Source organism: Rhinolophus sinicus, linkage group LG02 (assembly GCF_036562045.2).
Source record: "Rhinolophus sinicus isolate RSC01 linkage group LG02, ASM3656204v1, whole genome shotgun sequence".
NCBI classification, from domain to species: domain Eukaryota; kingdom Metazoa; phylum Chordata; class Mammalia; order Chiroptera; family Rhinolophidae; genus Rhinolophus; species Rhinolophus sinicus.
Window position 1 is genome coordinate 182,222,952 of NC_133752.1, and position 23,816 is coordinate 182,246,767.

General features: G+C 33.2%; 1 protein-coding gene across 4 annotated transcripts in view; it reads right to left on the reverse strand.

The window, feature by feature from the left end:
• The window catches only part of BLTP3B (bridge-like lipid transfer protein family member 3B), a 76,370-nt gene that overhangs the window by 33,948 nt on the left and 18,606 nt on the right, over window positions 1-23,816 (reverse strand). For all 4 annotated transcript variants that reach the window (XM_019732111.2, XM_019732112.2, XM_019732113.2 and 1 more), the window contains 8 exons: window positions 16,144-16,306; window positions 14,842-14,880; window positions 14,362-14,453; window positions 10,859-11,048; window positions 10,157-10,297; window positions 9,069-9,239; window positions 4,274-4,454; window positions 1,731-1,814 (listed from right to left, as the gene is read on the reverse strand). In XM_019732111.2, coding sequence (XP_019587670.2) covers window positions 1,731-1,814; window positions 4,274-4,454; window positions 9,069-9,239; window positions 10,157-10,297; window positions 10,859-11,048; window positions 14,362-14,453; window positions 14,842-14,880; window positions 16,144-16,306 — 1,061 coding nt within the window. The remainder of the gene's footprint in view (window positions 1-1,730; window positions 1,815-4,273; window positions 4,455-9,068; window positions 9,240-10,156; window positions 10,298-10,858; window positions 11,049-14,361; window positions 14,454-14,841; window positions 14,881-16,143; window positions 16,307-23,816) is intronic.

Here is a 23,816-nt window from a genome sequence, read left to right on the forward strand (position 1 = left end):
CTATCTAGAACCCACCATTGGATGAATATCACTCAAAGTTTCAAAGAGAAGCAGCACTGCTAGTCAATCTTCATGAACACTCAACTTCCTGGCATATTGCCATGAGGCAGAATCCCAGAAAATACCACCAAAGAAAAAAATCTTTTCATCAAAGATTTTGTTGTAAAGTGACTAACAAAAATTTATAAAAAAACGATAAGATGAGGATTATTAAAAAACTGAAGAAAGCAATAAAAATCCTCAAGATGGACATCAGGCATAAAAACATATCTATGTTTTTATGGAGAGAAAATTTAAAAAAAAATCAGGATTATTAGGTCTTCTATAGCAACTAAAGAAAGTATTGTGTACATAAAAGGGTTAAGAAAATAAAATCTACTTTATGACTGAAAGTTTCACTTCCCAATATGAATGATTTCTATAGTAAAATTATTTTAAGTATACGTAACTTATGAATCAGGAGGAACAATGTAAAAAAAAGCCCTGCAAGCGAAAATTAAAACAGACCGTCTAAGTGTTAAATTCTGTCAGGCACTGACACAGAGGTGACAAACACTGGAAAATGAAAATTTATGAACAGAAAAATCTTATCACTTTTTAAAGTCCTAGAAAACTCATTATAGTTAATTGTGTGAATTAAAAAAAAAAAAAAGCCATGTACCACCAAAATGCAGAGGTGGGTTTAAGGTCAAATTACTTAATTTGGCCATAAAGACACTACTTTTTGTTTATATTATTTGGGGGACAACCTACCAATACTTGATTATCAAGGAGCCTATTAAATCTTACTTATTGATGATATTTAGAAAGTATAGAATAGATTTTTTTAAAACAGTTCCTAGACTCCTACAATTTAGCTAAAATCACTGTTACCCTTTTGTTTTATTCTTTTTAATTTTTAAAAAATATCTAGGGGCTGGCCGGGTGGCTCAGGCGGTTAGAGCTCCATGCTCATAACTCCAAAGGCTGCCGGTTTGATTCCCACATGGGCCAGTGGGCTCTCAACCACAAGGTTGCCAGTTCAATTCCTCCAGTCCCGCAGCAGATGGTGGGCTGCGCCCCCTGCAACTAGCAACAGCAACTGGACCTGGAGCTGAGCTGCGCCCCCTACAACTAAGACTGAAAGGACAACAACTTGAAGCTGAACAGCACCCTCCACAACTAAGACTGAAAGGACAACAACTTGACTTGGGAAAAAAAAAAATCTAAATAGGGGTGGCCAGTTAGCTCAGTTCGTTAGAGCGTGGTGCTAATAACACCAAGGTTGCCAGTTCGATCCCGCATGGGCCACTGTGAGCTGCGCCCTCCTTTTTTTTAAAAAAAAACCCAAAAACTAAATATGTCATTTAAAAATTCAAACATATTAATAACTTGCTTTTGTTACAATTAAAATAACACAAATATATGTCCTCTGAATTATGATTTTTTTAAGTTTTAAACTAATTATTTAGAATATTGTCAATTTCTAAAAATTATACATATTGCCAATTTCTAACAATTATACTTTCTAATTATCTACATAAACCTCAATATAAAATCCATGAATATTTTTTATGGCAATTTTATTCTCTTGGGAAGATACTGTGGTGGGGAGGGAATAACAAATGTCTTGATCTCTTTTCCCTTTAAAAAATTAAAACAAAATAATAAAAAAACAAACAAAAAAGAAACAAATTGGCCATATAATTATAAAGCAAGATTTACGTATTTAAAGAAATTGTTATACATACCTGCTTTGTGATAAGGATAATAATCTATAGTTAGCTGTGTAAACGACAGTTGCATAGCCCCTCCAGTAATACGTCTGTTCGACTCTGGGAAAATAAAAAAGATTAGAGAAAGAGAAAAAAAAAAAGTATTAAGCAAATATCAGAAACACTTAACTTACCACAGCTGCAGTCCAAGCAGTAGTAACTGTCTCTCTGTTATCACAGATAATACATTAAAGATTTTAGGAAATACAATTCAATCTAATAAGTAGTGAGACTGATCTTGGAGACTGAGCAGTAGAAATTATCCTGCTTCCATCATAGAAGGTTACCAGATCAAAGGGTAGAGCAGGAAAGGTGAGAAATATTTGGATTTTGGAGCAGGATTTGCAAGGTACTAGGCTAAAACATGAGGATACAAGAATAGCACAACTTTTGTCTTTACAGCCCTAACCAGATGCCAAGCACTGTTTTAAATCCTTTAGGTACACTTATTCTTTTGCTTTTCATAACAACCCTATGAAATAGATACTATTATTATTTTGCCCCTAGATAAAGAAACAGACACAAAGAAGTTAATAGGCCAAGGTCATACAGCTAATAAGTGTACAGCTGGTTTTGAACCCACGAAATCTTTTTTTTAAAGGAGGGCGCAGTGGCCCATGCGGGGATCGAGCCAGCAACCTTGGTGTTATCAGCACCACACTCTAACCAGCTACCCCTGAGCTAACCAGCCACCCCTGAACCCAGGAAATGTTAACCACTACACTATATCATCCTGCCTCTTATGAAGAGGAAATTGCGTTTATTAGGTTAAGTAAGTTGTCCAAGGTCACGTAACTACATTAAGATCAGAAGTAGATAACAAGTCAGTGTAACTTCAATACAAAAATCAAATTTTAGAACAATATGGACAAAGCAATACAAATTAAGGTACAGCTATGTACACACTCTCTATGTTCATTTGTTAACTCTAATGTATCTCAACTAGCAGAATTTCTAGTACAGATCTACAATCACTTATTTAAAACCCCTGGAGCCAAAATGTTCCACAATTTCTTTAGGTTTTATGAAAGTAGTATGTGTACACAAGGCATATCATACAACAGTTCTGAGGCAGCACTGATTAATAAAACATAATAACTCTTAAAAAAAAAAATCTCAAGCATTTACACCAGGGGTGTCCAAACGTTTTTCAACGTTTTTTACCAAGGGCCATATGCAGTAAAATACACAAACAGCCAGGCCACTCACTCGAGGTGAAGTATGTATTGCCTCACTTGGTTTATTTAAGTAAACTAAATATCTTTTTGGAATTTGCTGCGGGTCAATTAAAAATGGATTGCGGACCGCAGTTGGCCCGCAGGCTGCAGTTTTGACACCCCTGATTTACACTAAGTGGGCAAAACAAAGATGACAAATAGCAATGTGTTTGTTTAGGTCGAATTTTCCCAGCAAATGAGTTTTTCATAAAGAACATTTCAGATCTTTCTGGATTTTAGAACACCAGAGAACTAATTACAGATCTGTACAATGAGGGAAATATTTTGGTGGAGGGGTTATCCTTCAAATAACATCATTAAGCATATTCTCCGAATTCCAAATCTTCCTCACCTTTCCCGTTCCACGCTGTGATCTGGTAGCCTTAACTGATGAAGGCAGGATAGTTTCTACTGCTAAGTATCCAGGATCAGTCTCAAAATTCACTCTCTCAGCTTTAAAAATCCAGAGTAACAATTTTCATAGAGATAGATTCTGATTCAGGTCTGAGGTACACAGGCCCACCATCTCCATTAAAAAAAAATTACTCAGCTTGATTCTCACACTCAGCAAAGTTTGAGAACCACTCTCCTAGAAGTAGGACTACCTGCTGGCCCCTTCCAGCATTTATGGGCCAGAGAAACAGAAATGCCCCAGCATCTAGATTAGGGAACTATAGATTTTCAAAGTAACCAAGAACAGCTTCCTGCTTATCCCATTACCTTTGTCTACAAAATATGGAAAAATACGGGAAACAAAAGCTAAAAGGAAAGAAGAAAACCTCCTAACTGAAATTCAACTTTCTAACCAAATTTTAGGAGGATTTGTGGGCCTCGAGGAGAAACAAGAAATGTCAAACAGCCATATAGTTGGGTTTCCATGCAGATGGGGTCAGAAAAATGTAAATAAACCACTATGCTGAAAACACATGTGCAAATTACAAATGGAGTATGGACAACAATTCAATTTGTGGACAATTTCAAAATTATGAAAAAAATTAATTCAAAGGCAAGTCTAATACTTCATCATCCTCCAAGGATGTCATCTACTTAGTCTTTGATTCTTTTAAACCTAATTTTACTGTTAGCATTGATAGCTAACAATTGTGCTGAAGTACTAACTACCAAAGCAAAACAAAATTTCATATCAATATATAATGCTTAACATTACACCTTTCATGTATCTCATATTAATGATAAAATTATGATCAGTTATCTTATAGTGTATACCACATATTACATAATACACAATCCAGTTTTATAATAAATTCTGGAAAAACCAAAAGTTTAAAATAAGCAGGTTACCTTTTTCTTTAGCATGAATATCATCGCATATGTGTAAATCTAGATGAGAAATCACTAAATGATGGGAGGTTTCTTTAACATCAAAGTCACTGAACAGTTTCACAATTGCGTCATTTAGATCAGGAGCATTTGAAGTCTGCGGTGTCTTCACTTGTAGCGTCGATGGGGCTACTGTAGAGCTCTAAAAAATTCAAAACTGCCTTATCACTGCAAATTAAATACTTGAAATTCCTCACACAAGAAAACTTAAACATGTTTAGGAATAAAGTGAAGAAAAATAAGCTAATACAGTTTGGATCAATAACTCAGTTCCCTTAAAATATTTTCTGATTTATATAGGAATAAAAATAAAATCCAAAAACTGGAGAACTATACACAATTTTAATATGAACCTAATACGTTTTGGTAAATATCTGAATAGTTACATTTACACATTTATACCCCTTCTTGTCTTAGAAAATATGTTTATTAACTACCAAAGGCAGCTTATTTGATTACAAATTTGAGCCCTGTATACATCAGCTGTATACACTATTATATATCCTACAGAAATAAATCACTTCTTTGTAAAAGCATTTGTGATATTATTATTTAGTACTGTAAGTGTTCTTGTGTCTCCTATAAAGTGTGGTGTGTCCTTTGAACTTGGAAATATAAAGAAGTTAGAAACCAGAAGAGACTTATAATAGACTGTAAGTTCAAATTCTTTTCTCCCCAAAGACAAAAAGCATAGAATACTCATGAAGTGTACAGACATATGTGAAGCTCTAATAGCTTACAATAATTCTGCATAAATAATCTAATGATCTGATTGATATATTAGCCTTAAAACTGTAAATGAAACTTTGGTAATAATAAACAAAATGAAGACCAAATTTTTCATTTAAAAACTTTCTAATTAATAATAATTCATTAATAAGAGTATAGTTATGGAAAATTAAAGTACATATAGTCTGTATTTACACAACTTACACGTATCTATTAAGAAGTATGATCATACTATAAAATAATTTCAAAGTGTACTCAGTAAATGAAAATCTCAATGAAAATAATTGGGGCCCACAGTAATGAAAGATGAAATGTAGTTGTGAAGCTGCCAATACTAGAGACTCAAATAAAACTTTTTTACTAATTGATAAACTGATTTTCACTTAAAAAAAATCATTTTCTTAGCTCTTCCCCATCTACTTTTAAAACCTTAACAGACTTGTATTGATATCTATGATGGTACTATTTGAAAGAAAACACTCTCTTTAATCATGTTTTATCTCTTCTTCAGCAAGATAAACACTGATACAAATAAAAACATAAACATTAATCTCTCTACAAACCCCTTTCTTAATACTGTGGTAGATTCAGGTTTCTGGATGCTGTCTGTAGGGGGGGAAAAAAGTGGGCCACAATAAACTCTTTTGCCTTATGAATAATCTTAACATCTCGTGCTTTTCAATGTAGTCTTCTTTTTCTTTTAAAGCATGAGGCTAAGCAAATATTTATGATAAAAGATGGCTGTCAAATTGTAAAGCTGAGCAACTATTTCACTCTCTAATCCACTCGCTCAGTACCTCAAATAATCAGGACATTCTGTATCATACGTAAAGTAGTGATGTGACAACTACCACCCAAGAAAGAAACAATGGAAATGTGAACGCTTAAGTTAATCTACTATGAAGTATTATGGAGTGACAAAAGAATGATTACAAAGACTAATGACATGAAGAAAACTGTATATACACACTTACTACATCCTTACTAAAACTAGGAAAGAATGCAGATGCCTAGACAAAAAAATCTGTAAGGACCTAGATATGAAAATCTGTAAGGACTAATTACCTCAAAATGCTAACACTGGTTTTGCTGTGATGGTAAGATTTATAGAATTTTATCCTTGTTTCTAGTTTCCTAATCTGTATCTTTCGTTTCCTAATCTATATTCTATTTTATGTAAACGTATCTACACATTGTATAAATAAGAGCTACGGTAACATCAATACTATTAGGTTTTAGTTTCAACTACCATCTCTGTGAATGACATCCTAAGCTACGTAAATCCTTACTGCAAGCCTTCACAGACTAGTGTTTATGTCTATGATGGTAAAATTGTGAAATATTACCTCCTGTACCTCTTCAATTATGTTTTTTTCAATTCCAAAGTGGAACTCATTATTACTTTTTCTTCACCTTACCTCCCTTAATCACCTGTTTCCATCTCTCCCCAATTTGGTTCATTTTTTCTTTCAAGCCATTACCAGAGGTTCAAATGTACCCCTCCTCTAAGACTAGCAATCTTCAGCCCATTCTCTATAATACCACCATGACATATTTGATTCTTCTTTCCTATTTGGACTTCCACATGCCTATAGGAAAAAGTCCAAATTCTTCAACATATAATGCCCTTCACATTTAGTCATCACATACTTCTGCTTCAATTCAGACTACCTATCCAGGAAAATGCTATTTTATGCTACAGTCCAGTGTTCTGTTCAACAAACTTTTAAAATTAGGTTACCCCCGAGAATTATGAAGATATCTCACTGAATAAATATTACTGCTAGAATGATACATGGTTCATCATTATTCTCTATGCAACTGTTTTTATGGCCAAAATCTCTGGAAAACTTTTATCTCATAAATAGGTAGATTGGAATGAAGTGAGTTTTGTTTTAGCAATGTGACATAATTCTCTGAACTCCTTTAAGTTACATTCCAGGATTCACAAAGTGATCTATTATAAAAAATTATTTTTAATACTCTAATAGCTGGCATTTATTAGATCCTCCTTCTAATGTGTTTAAAGCAAAGAAGTAGAAATCACCTGACTTGTTACTCTGTCATTGGTCATTCACTTCCAACATGGATAACAATATGTCAAATTGCCTGTCTTATTTCCTGAACATTTTGGGCTTTTTTCTTCCTGGACAAATCCATCACAGTAAGAATGAAGTCAAATAAGAATGTCTTTCATTTGTAAAGTATGCAATTATGGAATGTGAGAACCAGTCTTAACATCTTAACACAAAAACATTCTCAGGCAGATCAAGTTTAAGAAAGAGTACATCTCAAAAATGGAATATGTAGTACTCAATTTCCTTAAAACTTGGAAAGCTGTTATATATCGCAGAGGCATCTGTATCTCACTCTCCAAAACAATGCACTAGTAACACCAGAGTCATATCAGAAAATACCATGCCCTTCAACACCTCCACACTTTTGCAAATTCTATTTCCTCATCTGAGATACACTTTCCCTCATCAATAAACTTCTCATTTTAAGACTTAATTTCATTATCACTTTTGTGAAACCTTTCCAATCTCTGCAAGAAGTTGATGAAAACTTCTCTGTGCGTCTATAGTCCCTTCAGCCCTCTTTTTAAATCTGCACTCTAGCATTTATGTTGAACTGCAATGATTTGTTTTACACTTGATTCCCCATTTTACTCTGGGATCCTTTTGGACAGAGTCAGACAATATTCATTTTGCTATCTGCAGTGTTTAGCCCTGTATCTTATGACAAAGCAGGCAGGCAGTAAATAATGCCAATTTGATAGTCCTAGGAGAGCCTAAATGTATGCCATTTTCATGTACCAGGCCAGATCACCAACAAGCTATCTACCTGAAATATATTACTCTGTTTCCAAAGAAATACTCTAGCTTTATAGAAGTATGATTTGACAACATCCCTTAAGTTTTTATTAACAGTTGTGAGGAAAAGAGCAAAGAAACAAAATGGAGTCACTATAGTCAATCTAACAAAACTAAGAAAACAATTTTACTTTACTTTAGCCTGATGACTTAAACTTTCCAACTTTTCAATTGTGGGCCAATACCTGGATGTACACAAATCCTAAACAATCTGAAGAACTTAGGAAAAAATGTTCCATTATCCAGATAACCTAGCATCTGGGAGATTACTGTCTTGGGCCAACCCAGAAGCTAAGATGCAGGACTGGTTCTTCTCAAAGTCTGTGCTTTTTACTGTAAAACTCTAACCTTTTCTCTTTGTTTCTGAACACTCCTGGTATTGCCTGGAAATGTTTCTCAAGTTGCAATTCACTTAAGACCCCTAAATGAAACTTTGTCATTTAATTCTAGCAAAGCCTCCTGATTCATTTATGTTCAAATGACATTTAATATAAAAATTCAATTGTACTTTTTATAAAATTATCAAACAACATTATACATTGGGATTTTCATTATCCCTTCTACAAATATCTTCATGTTAAATTCTCAGAATTTAATTTAGCACTGAGAAAGATTTTTAGACAACCTTTTTCTCTTCAGACAAAACTAGTACTGCTAATTTTAAGAACATGATCAATAAATAGCTCATTATGCTTCCCCCATTTTGTTGCTGGCCCTCAGAGAAGTCTAACAGTTTTGTGTTCAACTTCAGTAATTCCCCAGGGTTTTAGTTTTCTGCACTACTAATTCTCACATTCCCTCCCTTGACTATAATTACCTAGGTTGTTTTCCTTTTGTCCTTACTTTAGCAATTTAAAAATTGTATATTTTCAACTTCCTTAAAAGAGGTATTCATAATACCAACTATTTTTATGTCATCATTAATTCTAGTGCCTACTACAGACCTCCACACAAAATAAGCACTATAGAGATAGAAGTACATTTAATGTATGTTTTCACATAGATATAAAGTATCAAATTATATAGTAAGATATATAAGATTCTTGGACACACAGTATTACAATCTATTTCACATAAATAAAATTAACCATTCTCATTTTTAAACCATTTACATGTAAAGTAAGGGTTTTTTTCCTGTTAACTTAATAGCATACCTGTGTAGGTTCAGGAGCCATACTCTTCCTTTGTTCTGTTGATTTTTCTATTGCTTCACTAAGAGATTTTGCATATTGTACCATAGCCTTCAACTGAGAATCTGTTAAAACCCATAATAAGTCATCCAATATTAGAACTAACTTTGTGGCAATGACATTGCAGTCCTTTAACTGTCCAAAAAAAAAAGAGAGAGATTCATAAAATTAGGCCAAGAAATAAAACTTATAATGTACTTGTATTACAATTTTTAAAAATTTTTTAATAGAGTTAAATATGGATTCTTCTTTCATTCACCAAATATTTACTAAATTCCTAGTGTTGGAGACACTGTGGTAAAAAAGTGACAAATTCCTATACCTAAACAGGTACAAGTTATATAGGCACAAGTGCTTATATAATTTAATTTTGCATTTATAGCTAATAAATCATCTAATTATCTATATTAATTCAATAAATTCTAGTAGAAAAAGGGGCATTAAAATTATTTTAAAACTAAAATACTATTTTAACATTTCAGACTTCAGAATATTTATATTAAGTGTCATATTCTGAAAAAATTTTTCAAATTTAATTTAGTATAGTAATTTGTATCTGGTGTTGCAAAATATGTTGTTGAGGCCTTAATTAAGCCATACCCAAAAGAAGTTATTGCTCTGTCATTAAATTACATCATAATCCATTGTGGACTCTCGACTCTGACATCCTTAAGTAACTATCTTCCTTATTTATCTAAATTACCAGTCATATCTTACTAACCCAAGGCAGTAGTGTTAATTACTGATAATGCTGTGCTGTCTACCCACTCCTAAGCAACATTCAATAGGAGAAATGAAATTATAAAACAGTTAATGTTCAACAAATATATGGCAACTGAGAAATCTATTTAATCTATGAAAAATAAAAATCTAAATATTAAATCTGAAAAATGTTATCATTATACTATGTTTCTTCAAATACTGCTTAAGGCACTATATTTCCTTTTATTTTGCATTGTGTTAATGTGCCAATGTTTTGCCTAAAAATTATTTTAAATTTCCTTTCAAACCCAACAGTTATCATATGAATCAAAAGGTAACTGTTGACTTACTCTTCTTTTAAGTGTGACTCTGATTTTTGACTGGTTGGTTATTAATCGAACAGGAGCGCACATAATTTCAAGATGTGAACTTTGGGTAGCATCTGCCTCTATTCGAATCATCTGCCAATTAATTTCTTTAAATGTCAAAACCTAAAGAGAACACAGAGATCAGCTTCACTTACTCATACAAAAGATAAATGTAGATTTGTTAAAAAAAAAAAAAAGTAGAAATATATCTCTTCGCTAATTTTCATATGACATTCTAAATATATTCTCTGGTTTTATTTTTTGAAATTATATACTTCTGAGAAATTCACTAACATCTTCATAATTATATTCATCTGTAAAGCTGTTAAAACATTTATTATAAATAATTTAATTTTAATATAAAGTACAAAGAGCTTTTGAATTATGTGACCATGAATTTAAACAAAATTAACATAATATAAAATAATATAATATAATATTAATAATATAATGAAATATAATACCCGGTCTTATATTAATTTTTGCTCCAAAAGACACATTAGAGCAGATTGTCCAGCTAAGTCTTCTTTTCGGGAAAACACAGTAGTTGTGGAGGGCGTAGCTCACTCGACCATGGGGGAATCGGACCAGCAACCTTGTTGTTAAGAGCTCGCGCTCTGACCAATTGAGCCATTGGCTGCCCCAAAATATTTCTTAAAGAAAATAAAAGAAGAAAATCTTTACCTCTCCTCTCTGTGGATCTTGAATACGAGTAAATCTTAAATCTCCATGTTCCCAGTTTGCATTTACACTATAGATCCGTAGCTGGGAAACTTCAAAGGATGCATTGAAGGCTTTTGCTCCAATACGGATGACGATGGAGTTTACAGAAACAGTAATTCCCTCAACCACTTTTTCAGCAAAGCCGTATTCACTAGAAATATAAAGCAAAACAAAATATAATGCACTAAAGCCAAAAAATAAATTGCTAAAAGATGAAAGATATCTGTTAATATTCTCACACAAATACACAAACTACCATAATATTATTCATTTTGGTTAAAAAAAAATTTTTTGTTAAAACAATAATCTAGCAGTATTTTCTCAATCCACTGAGATTCTGCTTCCTGACAATTGTCTTCAATTTGGCTCAAATAAACTCTTATAAGCTTTCAAAAAAACACACAAAAAACAAAAGAAAAGAAAAATCTATAATCTCGCCTGGTTACATTTAAGTTATAAAAATGCTCTTCTCAAAATAATAGATTTTTTTAAATTGAAGGTTATTCTCTAAAGTAAATTATTATAATCAGTATCCAAAGTTGCCTACTCTCAAAAAGCCTTAGTCCAGACAACTGGCATCTATAACATAAATAAGAGAGCTTAATTGACACAAAGAAGGCTACAGATTCCAGTTGGAATATAATCTCATATTTAGGAATAAGTGCAGAAAAATTTTACATTCTCTAATTCAATTCAGCAAACATTTATTGAGCATCTACTATAAGAATAATGCTAAGACATAAGGAAAACCAAAATATAGTTGTGGCATTATAGGGCTTACAAGTTACTGGGGGAGGAAAAAGCAGCATACCCTAGTAACTGAAAATAAGGTAATCTGTAATTAAGTATTTTAAAAAAGGAATTATCAGTACACTTGGTAGAGGAAAAAATTGCTTATAACTAGGGAGCAACACATCCAGGCAAAAAAGATGAACTTTCCACAGGGAGAGATGGGAACGAAGGGAAATCTTAGAATAGGAAAAAGAATGAGCAAAGGCATAGATAAGTAGGAAAGTAGAGGTCATGTTTCAAGAATGATGAGTAGTACCGTATGACAAGAATATAGACTATCAATATATTTTGACAGAAATGATGCTGAAAGTTTGCCCAACTGGCACATTACTTCAATTATCATCAATATGACCACTATTCCTAATTTTGTCTCTATCCAGATCTCTCAGAGGAAATACAGAATGTAAAATTCAAATGTCCACTAGATAGTTCCACAAGACTTGCTTAATCATTCTAAGCCTCAGCTGAATTATCTTTTAAATCAGGTAATACTTTGTAGGTTATATGTGGATTGCATAAAATAATGCATATGAACCAAATAGTCCATCTCTTGACTCATGATATTTCATAAAATATATTATTTATAATATTATTAATGGTAATGTATTATTATTAATACCATCAAAAGTCTATGCACCTCAGTTTCCTCACTTGTAAAATAAAAATAATATCTATTTCAAAAGGTTGCTGTAGTCCTTCAGTGAAACAGTATATATGTAGTAATTTATGTAGTCTTTGGCTTGACTGGACTCATCATGAGGTAGTTTTGTTATAAAAGGAGGTGGCCATCTACCTTGGGTTTAGAAAACTGAGAACTAAAGAGTAAGAACTCATCAGCATTCTTGGGAGGAGCTGCTCTGATCCTAAGGACAAATACTGGGCACTTAAGTAGAAATATTCCTGTATTTTGAATATTTCTATATAGAAATATATAAACAATATTTCTATAATAATTATGTGGGAATGCCCTTTGGAATATCCAACCCCATCTGTTCTAATCTATGCACATTAAAAAGCGTTACAATTGTATTGAAATATTTACCATCGGAAGGGCGATGGCAATATCAATGACTAAAGTCTACATGCTTATGACTATGTCACCCATGATAAAAGGGTGAAATTCCAGTTTACAAGTAAGTCTCTTCTAAGCCTCTTATTAATTTCCCTCTATTTAATCTCTTAGCTAGAACAAAATCAAATAAAATCAGTTTCCCTAAGTTGTATAAATAAAATAATCATTAAAAATACATATTCTTATTCTTGATAACCATTATAGACCTACATAATGAATCATAATTTCAAAAGAAGGAGCCTAAGAGACTCTAGATTTAAGAAACACCCTAAGTGATCGTTACAATCAGACAAGTCTGGAAAATGTGTAAACAGATGAACCATATTGTCTTACAACAAAATACAAGGATTATCATCTTACAAAGCTAAAATCATAAAACTTATTAATATTATAAAAACATGAACTAGGAAGAGCACTATCAACTACAGTTAGCACACACTGACAAAATACCTTATTTCTGCCACACCTCGTTAAAATAAGTCTTTCATTAATAACAATTTTCCTGATCTTTTCAATAATCTTATAAACATCTCTATTTTCTAATTTTTCTAACTAGTCAATTTAAAGACCAACTGCTCTAATCTACTAATCTACTCTATCAAACCTGAAAACACAATATAAACTTTAAAATCTCAAAATACTGGATGATGCATAAACTACAAAGAAGTTAATGTGAAAGCTCTTTTCCCAGTCACTATTATCTGTAGTCCAAATATAAATTGCACATCTGATAGAATGCACTAATATAAAGGTGGTTCAACCTTGGTGAAAAAGGAGGGTGTGTGTGCGTGCGTGCGTGCGTGCGTGGTGTGTGTGTGTGTGTGTCCCCGGATGTGCATGCTCATCCCTGAGTAGTTTTATCATTGGTTTTACTCAGCACCTAGAATGCTACAAATGTTCAGGGCTGCCATGCTGTATAATTTGACGAGGCACTAATGACATTAAAATCTATGTGACTATTTGACATGAATAGCTGCACAATCCAAAATAGTGCAGAAATCCCACCTTGAGGAAATGATGTATAGTACAAGATCCAAATTCATTGAATGCAAAAATAAATAGGCAATTTTTTCAAGATCTGTGCTTTTAGAATTATTCTAACTTTTTAAGAAGGATTTATGAAATGACCTCCATACATCTACTTTATTAGCATTTGATTTTTATCTATCAAAATCCAATCTGTGAGCATTCTTTATTTAATGAATTTTAGAGTAACCGAAAAGGCCCATAATTTTCTTAGGCATCCAGTTTTAACTCTTTAGAATCTTAAAAGTTCCATGGATGCATAGAATAAACGATATGCATCTGATTTATAAAATACCTAAGCTCTTCTGCTTCCATTTTCTGCTACTGCTGTGTCTTTGGTTGATCACTACTATTTAAATATCAAGAAAAGCAAGATAAATAAAAGAGGCTAAAAATCAATTCTGCTACTTTTGCAACGATACTAAAACTATAAAATCTTTGATGAGAGGTGGCTGAAATAGAGACTGGTTGGAGTTAGGGGACTTTATTTTATGTCCCATTACTGAAGATAATAGAGATGACTATAGGTAAGAATTCCCTCTGCCAGTCATACAGATTGATGGAAATAACTTACCTCTGTCCTGAAGCAGTTGCAATTGGAGATGGGCCATTAGGGTTTCGTGGTTCTTCACATGTACTCATTTCCATAATTACTTTATCCAGGGACTAATAAAAATACATTAAAAATGTAAATGATCAGATATTTTATTTTATGTATATTATGAAAATATTCTTTAAGGCTATTTTCTCTTTCATTTGTTTAGGAGCAAAATAAACAGTAAGTGATCACAGTCATTTTAAATCTCTCTCTAAACGTCTAAAAAGACAAATACAAAAACAATGTGCTCAGTAGTTTCTTAAGACACTTATTATCTGATGGAAAGATGTGTGTATGATAGGAGTACGGGAGAAAAACTGTAAGTAACCAAATACTGCTGAGATCATCAGATTTTATAGCAGTATAATTTCTAATTCCAGAATATATTAATATCAACTGAGAAGTTAAATCATATGCATATATAAATGTTTATTTCTGAGGCAATTCAGAACTCACCAAACAGATAGGATGTGTTTTCAGTTTTGTCCATGGAATCTAAAACAAATTTAAAATAAAAATTTTTTTCTTTAAAATGAACACTAAAAAAATGTAAAACAGTAACCAACACAGTTGCTCTCTTAATATAGTAACAGACATACCGAATTATATCATAAGACTTTTTTCTTTAATTGTAAAATAATAAAATGAGCAATTCATTCATACTTTTAAAATCAGACGTGCCTACTATATATAAAAGACTACTAGTCATATTTTCTTAGTCATATTTTTAAGTAAGAATTTCAGGTTCTCTTAAATATCTTTTTTTCCCAGTCCTAAAAATATCTAACCACTATGCTGTACAACTGAAACTAATATTGAATGTTAATTTGATTTTAAAAAACTATTCAATCTATAAAAAATACATTTTAATTTCATAATTTATGCTAAGACTTCCCAACAAAGCATAATTGGCATTTCTTCCATTGAACAATTTTTTAAATTCCAGAATTCTGACCTATCGTTTTGTAGATATTCAAGACAAATACAAAGTGAGGACATTAATATAAAATGTAGACAATATCAATTAAATACTATCCTGCACTACATATATGTCTTTGTAGCTATTTGGCTTTATAGAAACTAGAACAGAAAATTAAAGGTGACTGTGAAAGAACATATAAATCTTTTCACAATCTTTTCTTTGGTGCCCAATTTTAATTTCATGAAACAAATTAGCATTCAATATTTCTACTGAGCAGACTTCCAAACTCAGCTTAGTCTTTAAGAGCAAGAAGCGATATGAAATGATTAGTATCAAAGATAATAACTACAAATAACTTTTAATAAGTAGGAGTAACAAAAACACTTTAAAATCCTCCAAAGAAACAAATGAGAAGATAAAATTTCAACAGGAAGTATAATATACAGAATAAAAGAACTTATCAGTCCTTATGTCTTCATTTGAAAGTGTTTACTTATTACAAATTTGTATTGTCCCATTTGACAACACATACTATGAAAAATGTCTTTGAATGTGTGCCAAATTTAACAAATTATTTTATTAATAAACTATCAATAATTGTATTTAAATGTTAATAACATTAAATTTTAACAAAAATTAAATCTATAAATTAATGTATGACTTTAAATTCATAGGCCACACATTCATGCTATTTGGACAAAGATATTTGTCTTTTTAAATCATATTAATAAAAATTCTTTACAGAATTATCTGAAAGAAAATATTTATTATAAAACATACAGGTGACATTAAAAAATAAAAATAGACAATTCTTTCCAAAGATATCAAAGTCTCACCCTAATAGATGCTTTATTACAAAACACTTTGTTGATAGCAAGCCATGTCGGCAAATCCAACATATTCTGGAGCACCTCTTCATCTAACTCCAAATTCTTCAGTTCACCTTCTCCTTTAAGGGTACTTAGATTTATCTTGTCAGGAGATAAATTTTTGGTAAATCTGAAAGAGAATATATATTGACATTTATTTTAGTGTCAGTTACTGTACCCCAGTCATTCTTGCAAACATACAGAGCATTAAAAATGTAAAATGTAAGAAATCCAAAAATGCAATGATAACTCTACTTAAACCCATGTTTTCCAATGTGGTTTGTTATTGTTTTCTCTCCTGTCCATAGCTGTCTTACATAAGGCCAACAGCATGTTGGGCATAGATTTGAATGTCATATTCCCCTATGTAACCAAGCTATGGTTCCTAGTGCCTTTCAAATTTATGAATATTTAGTAAGTATCCACTATTTTCCAGGCACTGTACAAGGCAGTGCAAATCACACATTGTGTTCATTTCACTACAGACTATACATCACAGGGGATATCCCTATTCTACTAACCAACCTACAAGGAAGGAAGGTAAGGGAATGAAAGGCGCCTTTAGAAGTAGCCGCAGCAGCTTTAGAAGTAGCCGCAGCAGCAGCCACTACCATTCATCATGCCAGGAATGATGATCAAGGGACATTAGCACTCCCTTTAGAATAATCCACTGATTCCCAGCTTTAGAAACTGACCCACTATTCCAGGAATAAATTATAGTACACATATTTTGTTCTAAAAGGTCTCTGGGGTAGGGGATTATGCAACTCTATTTAGCAATCAATGTTGGTATTTTCTATATTAAAAATACCAATTATTTATAACCCTGAATTAGCTGTTCAAATACCATTTATCCTGTCTATAGGAATTAAGATAACTGAAGTAAAAGTGTGTAATAAAAGTGCCAAAAGTGGACCCTGAACTCTAACTCAAGAACTCAGATCCTCTATGACTTAAAAAGGAAAGTTCTTAAACTTAAAAAAGATTGGAAATAATAATAGTTAAAGTAATAGTGAACATTTTCCAAGGATTTATTGTGCACCAGGTTCTTTGCGTGCATTCATTACTTCATCTAACTCCCATGATAAGCCATCAGGGTCAACACTATTTTTATCCCCACATTTTATGAGTAAACATAATGAGTAACGTATATGCCTAATGTCACAAATAATGATGATAGTAATAGTAATAATAAATTACACATGTACTTTATTTTCATACATATTACTTTACTTATTCCTTAAAACAATCCCCCAAAATTAAAAACTGCTAACTTCACCCAGCAATTACTTTTTCAAAAGTGAAACTAGTGACAAAATTAACTACTGGCTACAAGAATTATTGGCCAGTCTTTTAGTTTTTTCTGAAATTAATCATTAAAGTAGCAAAATGTACCAGTTTATTTACATGCCCTACACATCAACAAGAATACCAATCAACATACACATGCTTCGCCACTGACTCTAAACCAGAATTTCTTGAGTCAGAGAGATTAATCTGGAAGACAAAGAGGGGACCAACTATACAAGGCCTTAATTATTTTGTTCATTAATTAATTTAATAAATTTTATCTTATACAGTAGCTATTTTGTTAGAACATTGATGAACTGGCATAGGAACTTAACTCTTGTTTATGTCAACAGCCTATGGTAAAACTGGTTTCATTATACATCCTCTCCCCACAGTTCCAAGGACCTATAGACGTATTAAGTGAGGACTTGACTGTTCCCATAATTTAACAGGCACTGGGACTTTGACAGTGAACAAGAGATTAAAATAGTCTCTGCCTTCATGGAGCTTAATGGGGGGAAGAGTGTGCGGAGGATTAAAAAATAAGTTACACATATAGTAAGCCAGGTTTTTATATCTATGGAGGAAAAAAGCAAACTAGTAAGGAGGTGCAAACAGAGGACTTTTTAATTTTTAAAAAGATGAACAGGAAAAGCCTCATTGAAAAGATGACATCTGGGCAAAGATTTGAAGGAAGTGAAGGAGCTAGCTATGCAATTATTTTGAGGAAGAATGCTCTAGGCAAGGAAAAGCAAGGACGAAAACTTGAGGTACAAGCTTAGCATGTCTGAGGAACAGCAGGAAGGCCAATGTGACTGGAGGAAATGAACAAGAGCAAGAATAAAAGGACATGAAGTTAGAGAAATAACAGGGACCAGACCACGAGGGACCTTTTAAGCCACTCTAAGGACTCTGGCTTTTAATTTGAGTGAACATGAGTTACTGGAGATGGATTTGACTAGAACAGAGGACTTCATTTTTAAAGGATCACTCTATTGAGAATCTATGAGGAGGGCATGGGCAGAAACAGGGAGCCCAGACAGGAGGCTATTGTTGCAATAATCCATGTAAAAGATGTTAGCTTGGATCAAAAATGGAAGAGTAGGAAAGAAATAGTCTAGAGATATTCTGAAGGTAAAGCCAACAGGATTTGTATAGATTGAAGTCAAGGATGACTCCAAGGTTTTTGGTCTGATAGGAATGGAAAGATAGGTTGCCATTTATTGGGATAAAGAGACAGAGGGAGAAATAAGTTTGGGATTAGCTTTCAATAGTTTAAGAGATGCCTATTAGGTATTCAAGAGGAGACGAGACGCCAATTAGGTAGTTGGATATTCAAATCTCATTCAGCAGCTACAGATGTAAATTTTGTAATCACCAATGTTAATAGATAGCATTGATGGTCATAAGATGGAGACAGAAAATGAAATAGCTCAAAGACTGGTCAGGGACCACAAAGAGGCCAAGGAAATATAAAAGAAAATAAAGGAGATTAAAAAGACAGGCCAGTGAGGTAGGAGAGAATTGGTGGCGGTGGTGGGGGGTGTTCTTTCTTTCTTTCTTTTCTTTCTTCCTTTCAGTGAGAGAGAATTTAGCAGGCTTGTATGCTGAGGACAACGATGCAAACAAAGAAAACTAGTATTGATGGTACAAGAAGGACAAACAACGGCTGGAGCAAAATCCTTAATTATAAGACAGAGTACACAAGCAGAGGTGTTGACTTTGAATAGCTTTGACTTTGGAAAGCATGTTAATATCCTACATATGTAAAAAAATAAAATGAGAGGAGGAGAAACACCTAAAACTGAACTTAATTGTACTTCAAAAGTACTGTAACCATACTCAAGGAGAAGACAGGAAGAAGGACAGACGGGGGCAGAGGGACAAAGACTAATCTGAGTAACTCATGAACACATTTGACTATATATCTTAGGGTTGGGCAGGGTGGAACGTGTGTGCACGTGGCGGGGGTGGTTAGTGGAGAAGTCAGGCAACATCCTGACTGCGTATGTACACGAATGTTCTTCTCAATATTTACCAGGGGGAAAAAAGTGAAAGCAGTTAATAGTCCATAATGGAGTAATCCCTTTAATTATGATACATTGTGCTATATGCACATCAAATAATGTCTTTTATTTTTTTTCAGATTTTATTGGGGAAGGGGAACAGGACTTTATTGGGGAACAGTGTGTACTTCCAGGACTTTTTTCCAAGTCAAGTTGTTGTCCTTTCAGTCTTAGCTGTGGAGGGCGCAGCTCAGCTCCAGGTCCAGTTGCTGTTGCTAGTTGCAGGGGTCGTAGCCCATCATCCCTTGTGGGAGTCGAATTGGCAACCTTGTGGTTGAGAGCCCGTGCTCCAACCAACTGAGCCATCCGGGAGGCAGCTCAGCTCAAGGTGCCGTGTTCAATCTTAGTTGCAGGGGGCACAGCCCACCATCCCTTGCGGGACTCGAGGAATTGAACCGGCAACCTTGTGATTGAGAGCCCACTGGCCCATGTGGGAATCGAACCGGCAGCCCTCGGAGTTAGGAGCATGGAGCTCTAACCGCCTGAGCCACCAGGCCGGCCCCAAATAATGTATTTTTGCCAACCATATAAATCAATGTTTATATTATAATGTCTGGTGAAAATTCAAGGTTCAAAATTATATGCAGTGATGTCAATTATGTAAAAATGTATTATAAAATCTCAACTATCAAGAGTACCTATAGTTGGTGAGATTTTAGATTTATTTCTTAATCTTTATACATTTCTGTATGTTTAAGTGTATAAGGAGCACATATCACTTTTATAAATACAGAAGTTCAACAGAAACCCAAAAAAGACAGGTCTGGCAAGAGTAAAAGTGAAAGATGGAAAGATTGAAACATATGTCATTCACAAGAAATGCTATCTTCAAATTATTTCATACCAAAGTGATAACATCTGCAGAGAGTGTGGGCCTTTAAAGTCAGACAAACAGGACTGAATTCTAGTTTAGCCACTTATGTGACACTGCTGTGCCTCAATTTGCTCATCTGTAAAATGGGGAAAATAATACCACCGTCAAAAGATTTTAGTGAGGATTAAAGATAATATACAAGTATAAAGCACCTGGTACAAAACAGATATTAAGAGTTCTCTTTCTCCTTCCTTCTATTTAAATTATGAACATACTGATTATAGTTTTAACTGGAGCAATATCAAAAGTTTATGCTTTTCCAAACAAGATTTTAAAATGGCTAAGCTATGGAGCTAATCTTGAAAACATTAATTAATGTGGCTGATCTATTAAAATATTTTAAATAGAAAGCTGAAGATATATTGGTAACTGTCATAGCCACGGCTATCAAAAAGCTGGTTTCTTATATTGAGTGGCAGTGTATACATCAAATTATTTATCTTCTATTATTCATATGTTAGACTTTATATGTATTTCAGTTTGCACAAATGTTTCCCAAATCATTTATTAATATAATATGCTTCTTCCAAAAACAGAAACAGGTGAACGGTTCTCCAGCCACATTTGTCAAAATTTAATTGATGTAGAAAAAGCAGACTTTCATTAAGTGTATACTAGGCAAACAAAGGGAAGAATACTCACAGAAGAGCATTAAGGCATGGAAGAGCTATGTGTCTACCTATGTTTTTTCTAAGTGTTGCTGCAGGCTCTTTGGACTAAATTGCCATTTGGAGTCCCCAGATAACTGTATTAGCCTTCTAAATATTATAATTGAGAAGGGGTATAATCCTGGGCCTGCTCCTAAAGAGAACAAATTGTTAACTGAAATAAACCATTTCAGCTTTCTAAAGAATCATTTAAAGCTCTAAAAAGTTACACAAACATTTTAAATCTAAACTTTAAAAAAAAAAAATGGTAGAAATCTAGGTCCATGAATTAAACTCTGAATAATTATTTACTTGGTAGAGATGGGGGGATGGGGAGAAAATGGAAGCATGAAATCTATATAAAACCAAAGCAGATTTGTTAACATATTCAAAACAAGGATAAAAGAGAAAGCCGATTTACCTGAATATGTCAGTTATAACAACTACACAGAAGTAATAATAGTACATAACAAAGATAAAAATGGCACAACTCTTACTGATACTTTTATTTTTAAAATTCAGAACACACTGTTTCATTACTATGTACATTATGGTATGCAAAGAGGTTTATTTTAAAATAAATATGTCCTTTATTCTAACATTAGTATCATATAAAATAAATTTTAATGTGAATGTATATATTTTTATAGGTTAATCTCATATTTTTAACAATGTAACAATTTTAAAACATACTTAAAATATGAAAACAGGCTTCCATTTTATCCAAAATCTTCTTTAATTACACATAATACACGAAAATAAATTTACTAGTTTTGTCAGTATTAACAACAAAAATAGCTAACTAGGGCCAGCCTGGTGGCTCAGGCAGTTGGAGCTCCGTGCTCCTAACTCTGAAGGCTGCCGGTTCGATTCCCACATGGGCCAGTGGGCTCTCAACCACAAGGTTGCCAGTTCAATTCCTCGAGTTCCGCAAGGGATGGTGGGCTCTGCCCCCTGCAACTAAGATTGAACACGGCACCTTAAGCTGAGCTGCCGCTGAGCTCCCGGATGGCTCAGTTGGTTGGAGCATGTCCTCTCAACCACAAGGTTGCCGGTTCGACTCCCACAGGGGATGGTGGGCTGTGCCCCCTGCAACTAGCAACGGCGACTGGACCTGGAACTGGGCTGTGCCCTCCACAACTAAGACTGAAAGGACAACAACTTGACTTGGAGAAAAGTCCTGGAAGTGCACACTGTTCCCCAATAAAGTCCTGTTCCCCTTCCCCAATAAAATCTTAAAAAAAAAAAAAAAACAGCTAACTAGAGGAATAAAATTTCCAGACAAATGGAAAGAATTGGTTTAATTTGTATTATACGTTTTACAATCAATACATAATTATTAGAGTATAAATTATGTGCAAAGCACTGTGCTAAGTAAACATTTAGGGCAAAACAAAGCAAGCTAAGTCCGTATAATCAAGATTTGTAATTTGATTAAGGGAACATAGCATAAATGCATGAGCAGTCAAGAATCCCAGCTCTCCAAGAAGAAAAATACCACCTACTACTTAACCTGTCTGTGCCTCAATTTCATCACCTGTAAAATGGGGATAATGATATAGTACCTGCCTCACGAGACTGAGTGTTAACTGAGTAAAAACATGTAAAATGCTAGGAAAACTCAGTGAGTGTTAAATATTATTAAGACATGGGTGAAAATAGGAATACGAATAATACAGAGACATTAATTAACCAGTAATCAAAATTTTCTAAAAAGTTTTTGTCCTGATAAAACACTAAGTATGCATATGCAGATCATAAACAAGAAAGGTATAAATTTCGTGTTTTCCTGAAAATAAGACCTAGCCGGACAATCAGCTCTAATGCGTCTTTCGAGCAAAAATTAATATAAGACCCGGTCTTATATTACATAAGATCTGGTCTTATATTATAATAATATAAGACCGGGTCTTATATTAAATTTTGCTCCAAAAGACCCATTAGAAGTGATTCTCTGGCTAGGTCTTATTTTCGAGGAAATATGGTTTTATATGTAATATTACTATAAATTTTAGTCATGATTTATTTGAACTTCCATTAGATTCATTTTATAGCATATCATAAAAACAAAGAGCATACAGTTGTTTTATTTTTCTAAAGCAACCTGAAATTTGTGAAATGAACCATCTCCAGGTTAAATATAATACTTGAATGTAGAATCATAGAATCCTAGAGCTATAAAGAAACTTAGAACATAGTTTATAAAAACTCTTTTCCAACCTTCTTTCACACTTACTACTTTGCATTCATATAGTGAACCCCTGGGACATTCTTTTCAAACCTCTCCAGCAAATGTGCATTTCCTGAATTACTTACCTTGTCCTGAAATTATTTATGTTTCCTGTCACTGTACAAGTTAAGAGGTTCACATCAATGCCTAATGTTTTTCTAAATTTAAGAAGAGGTTATGCTACTAGATAGCATTTTCTCAAATAGTTGTAATTAGAAATAATTATTCCTATTCTATATTTCATGCTATAGCATGAAGAACTAGATTTTACAGAGAATTTAACAATGCATTTTAAATTGTTTAATGAAAAAATTTAAAGTAGGCACTCAATCAGAAGTTCCTGGATGGGCTTTAAGGGGTGCAAGATATTTAATCATATTTATCATATCAAAGGGGTTTGGGGACTTCAAAAAGGCTAAGAACTATTGTCCTAAAGAAACATGATTGATTTTAACCATCTGGAAAACAAATTACTTCAATACCGTAATTTGATTTTTAATAGTTATTTAGTTAAATTAACTTGTTATTAATAA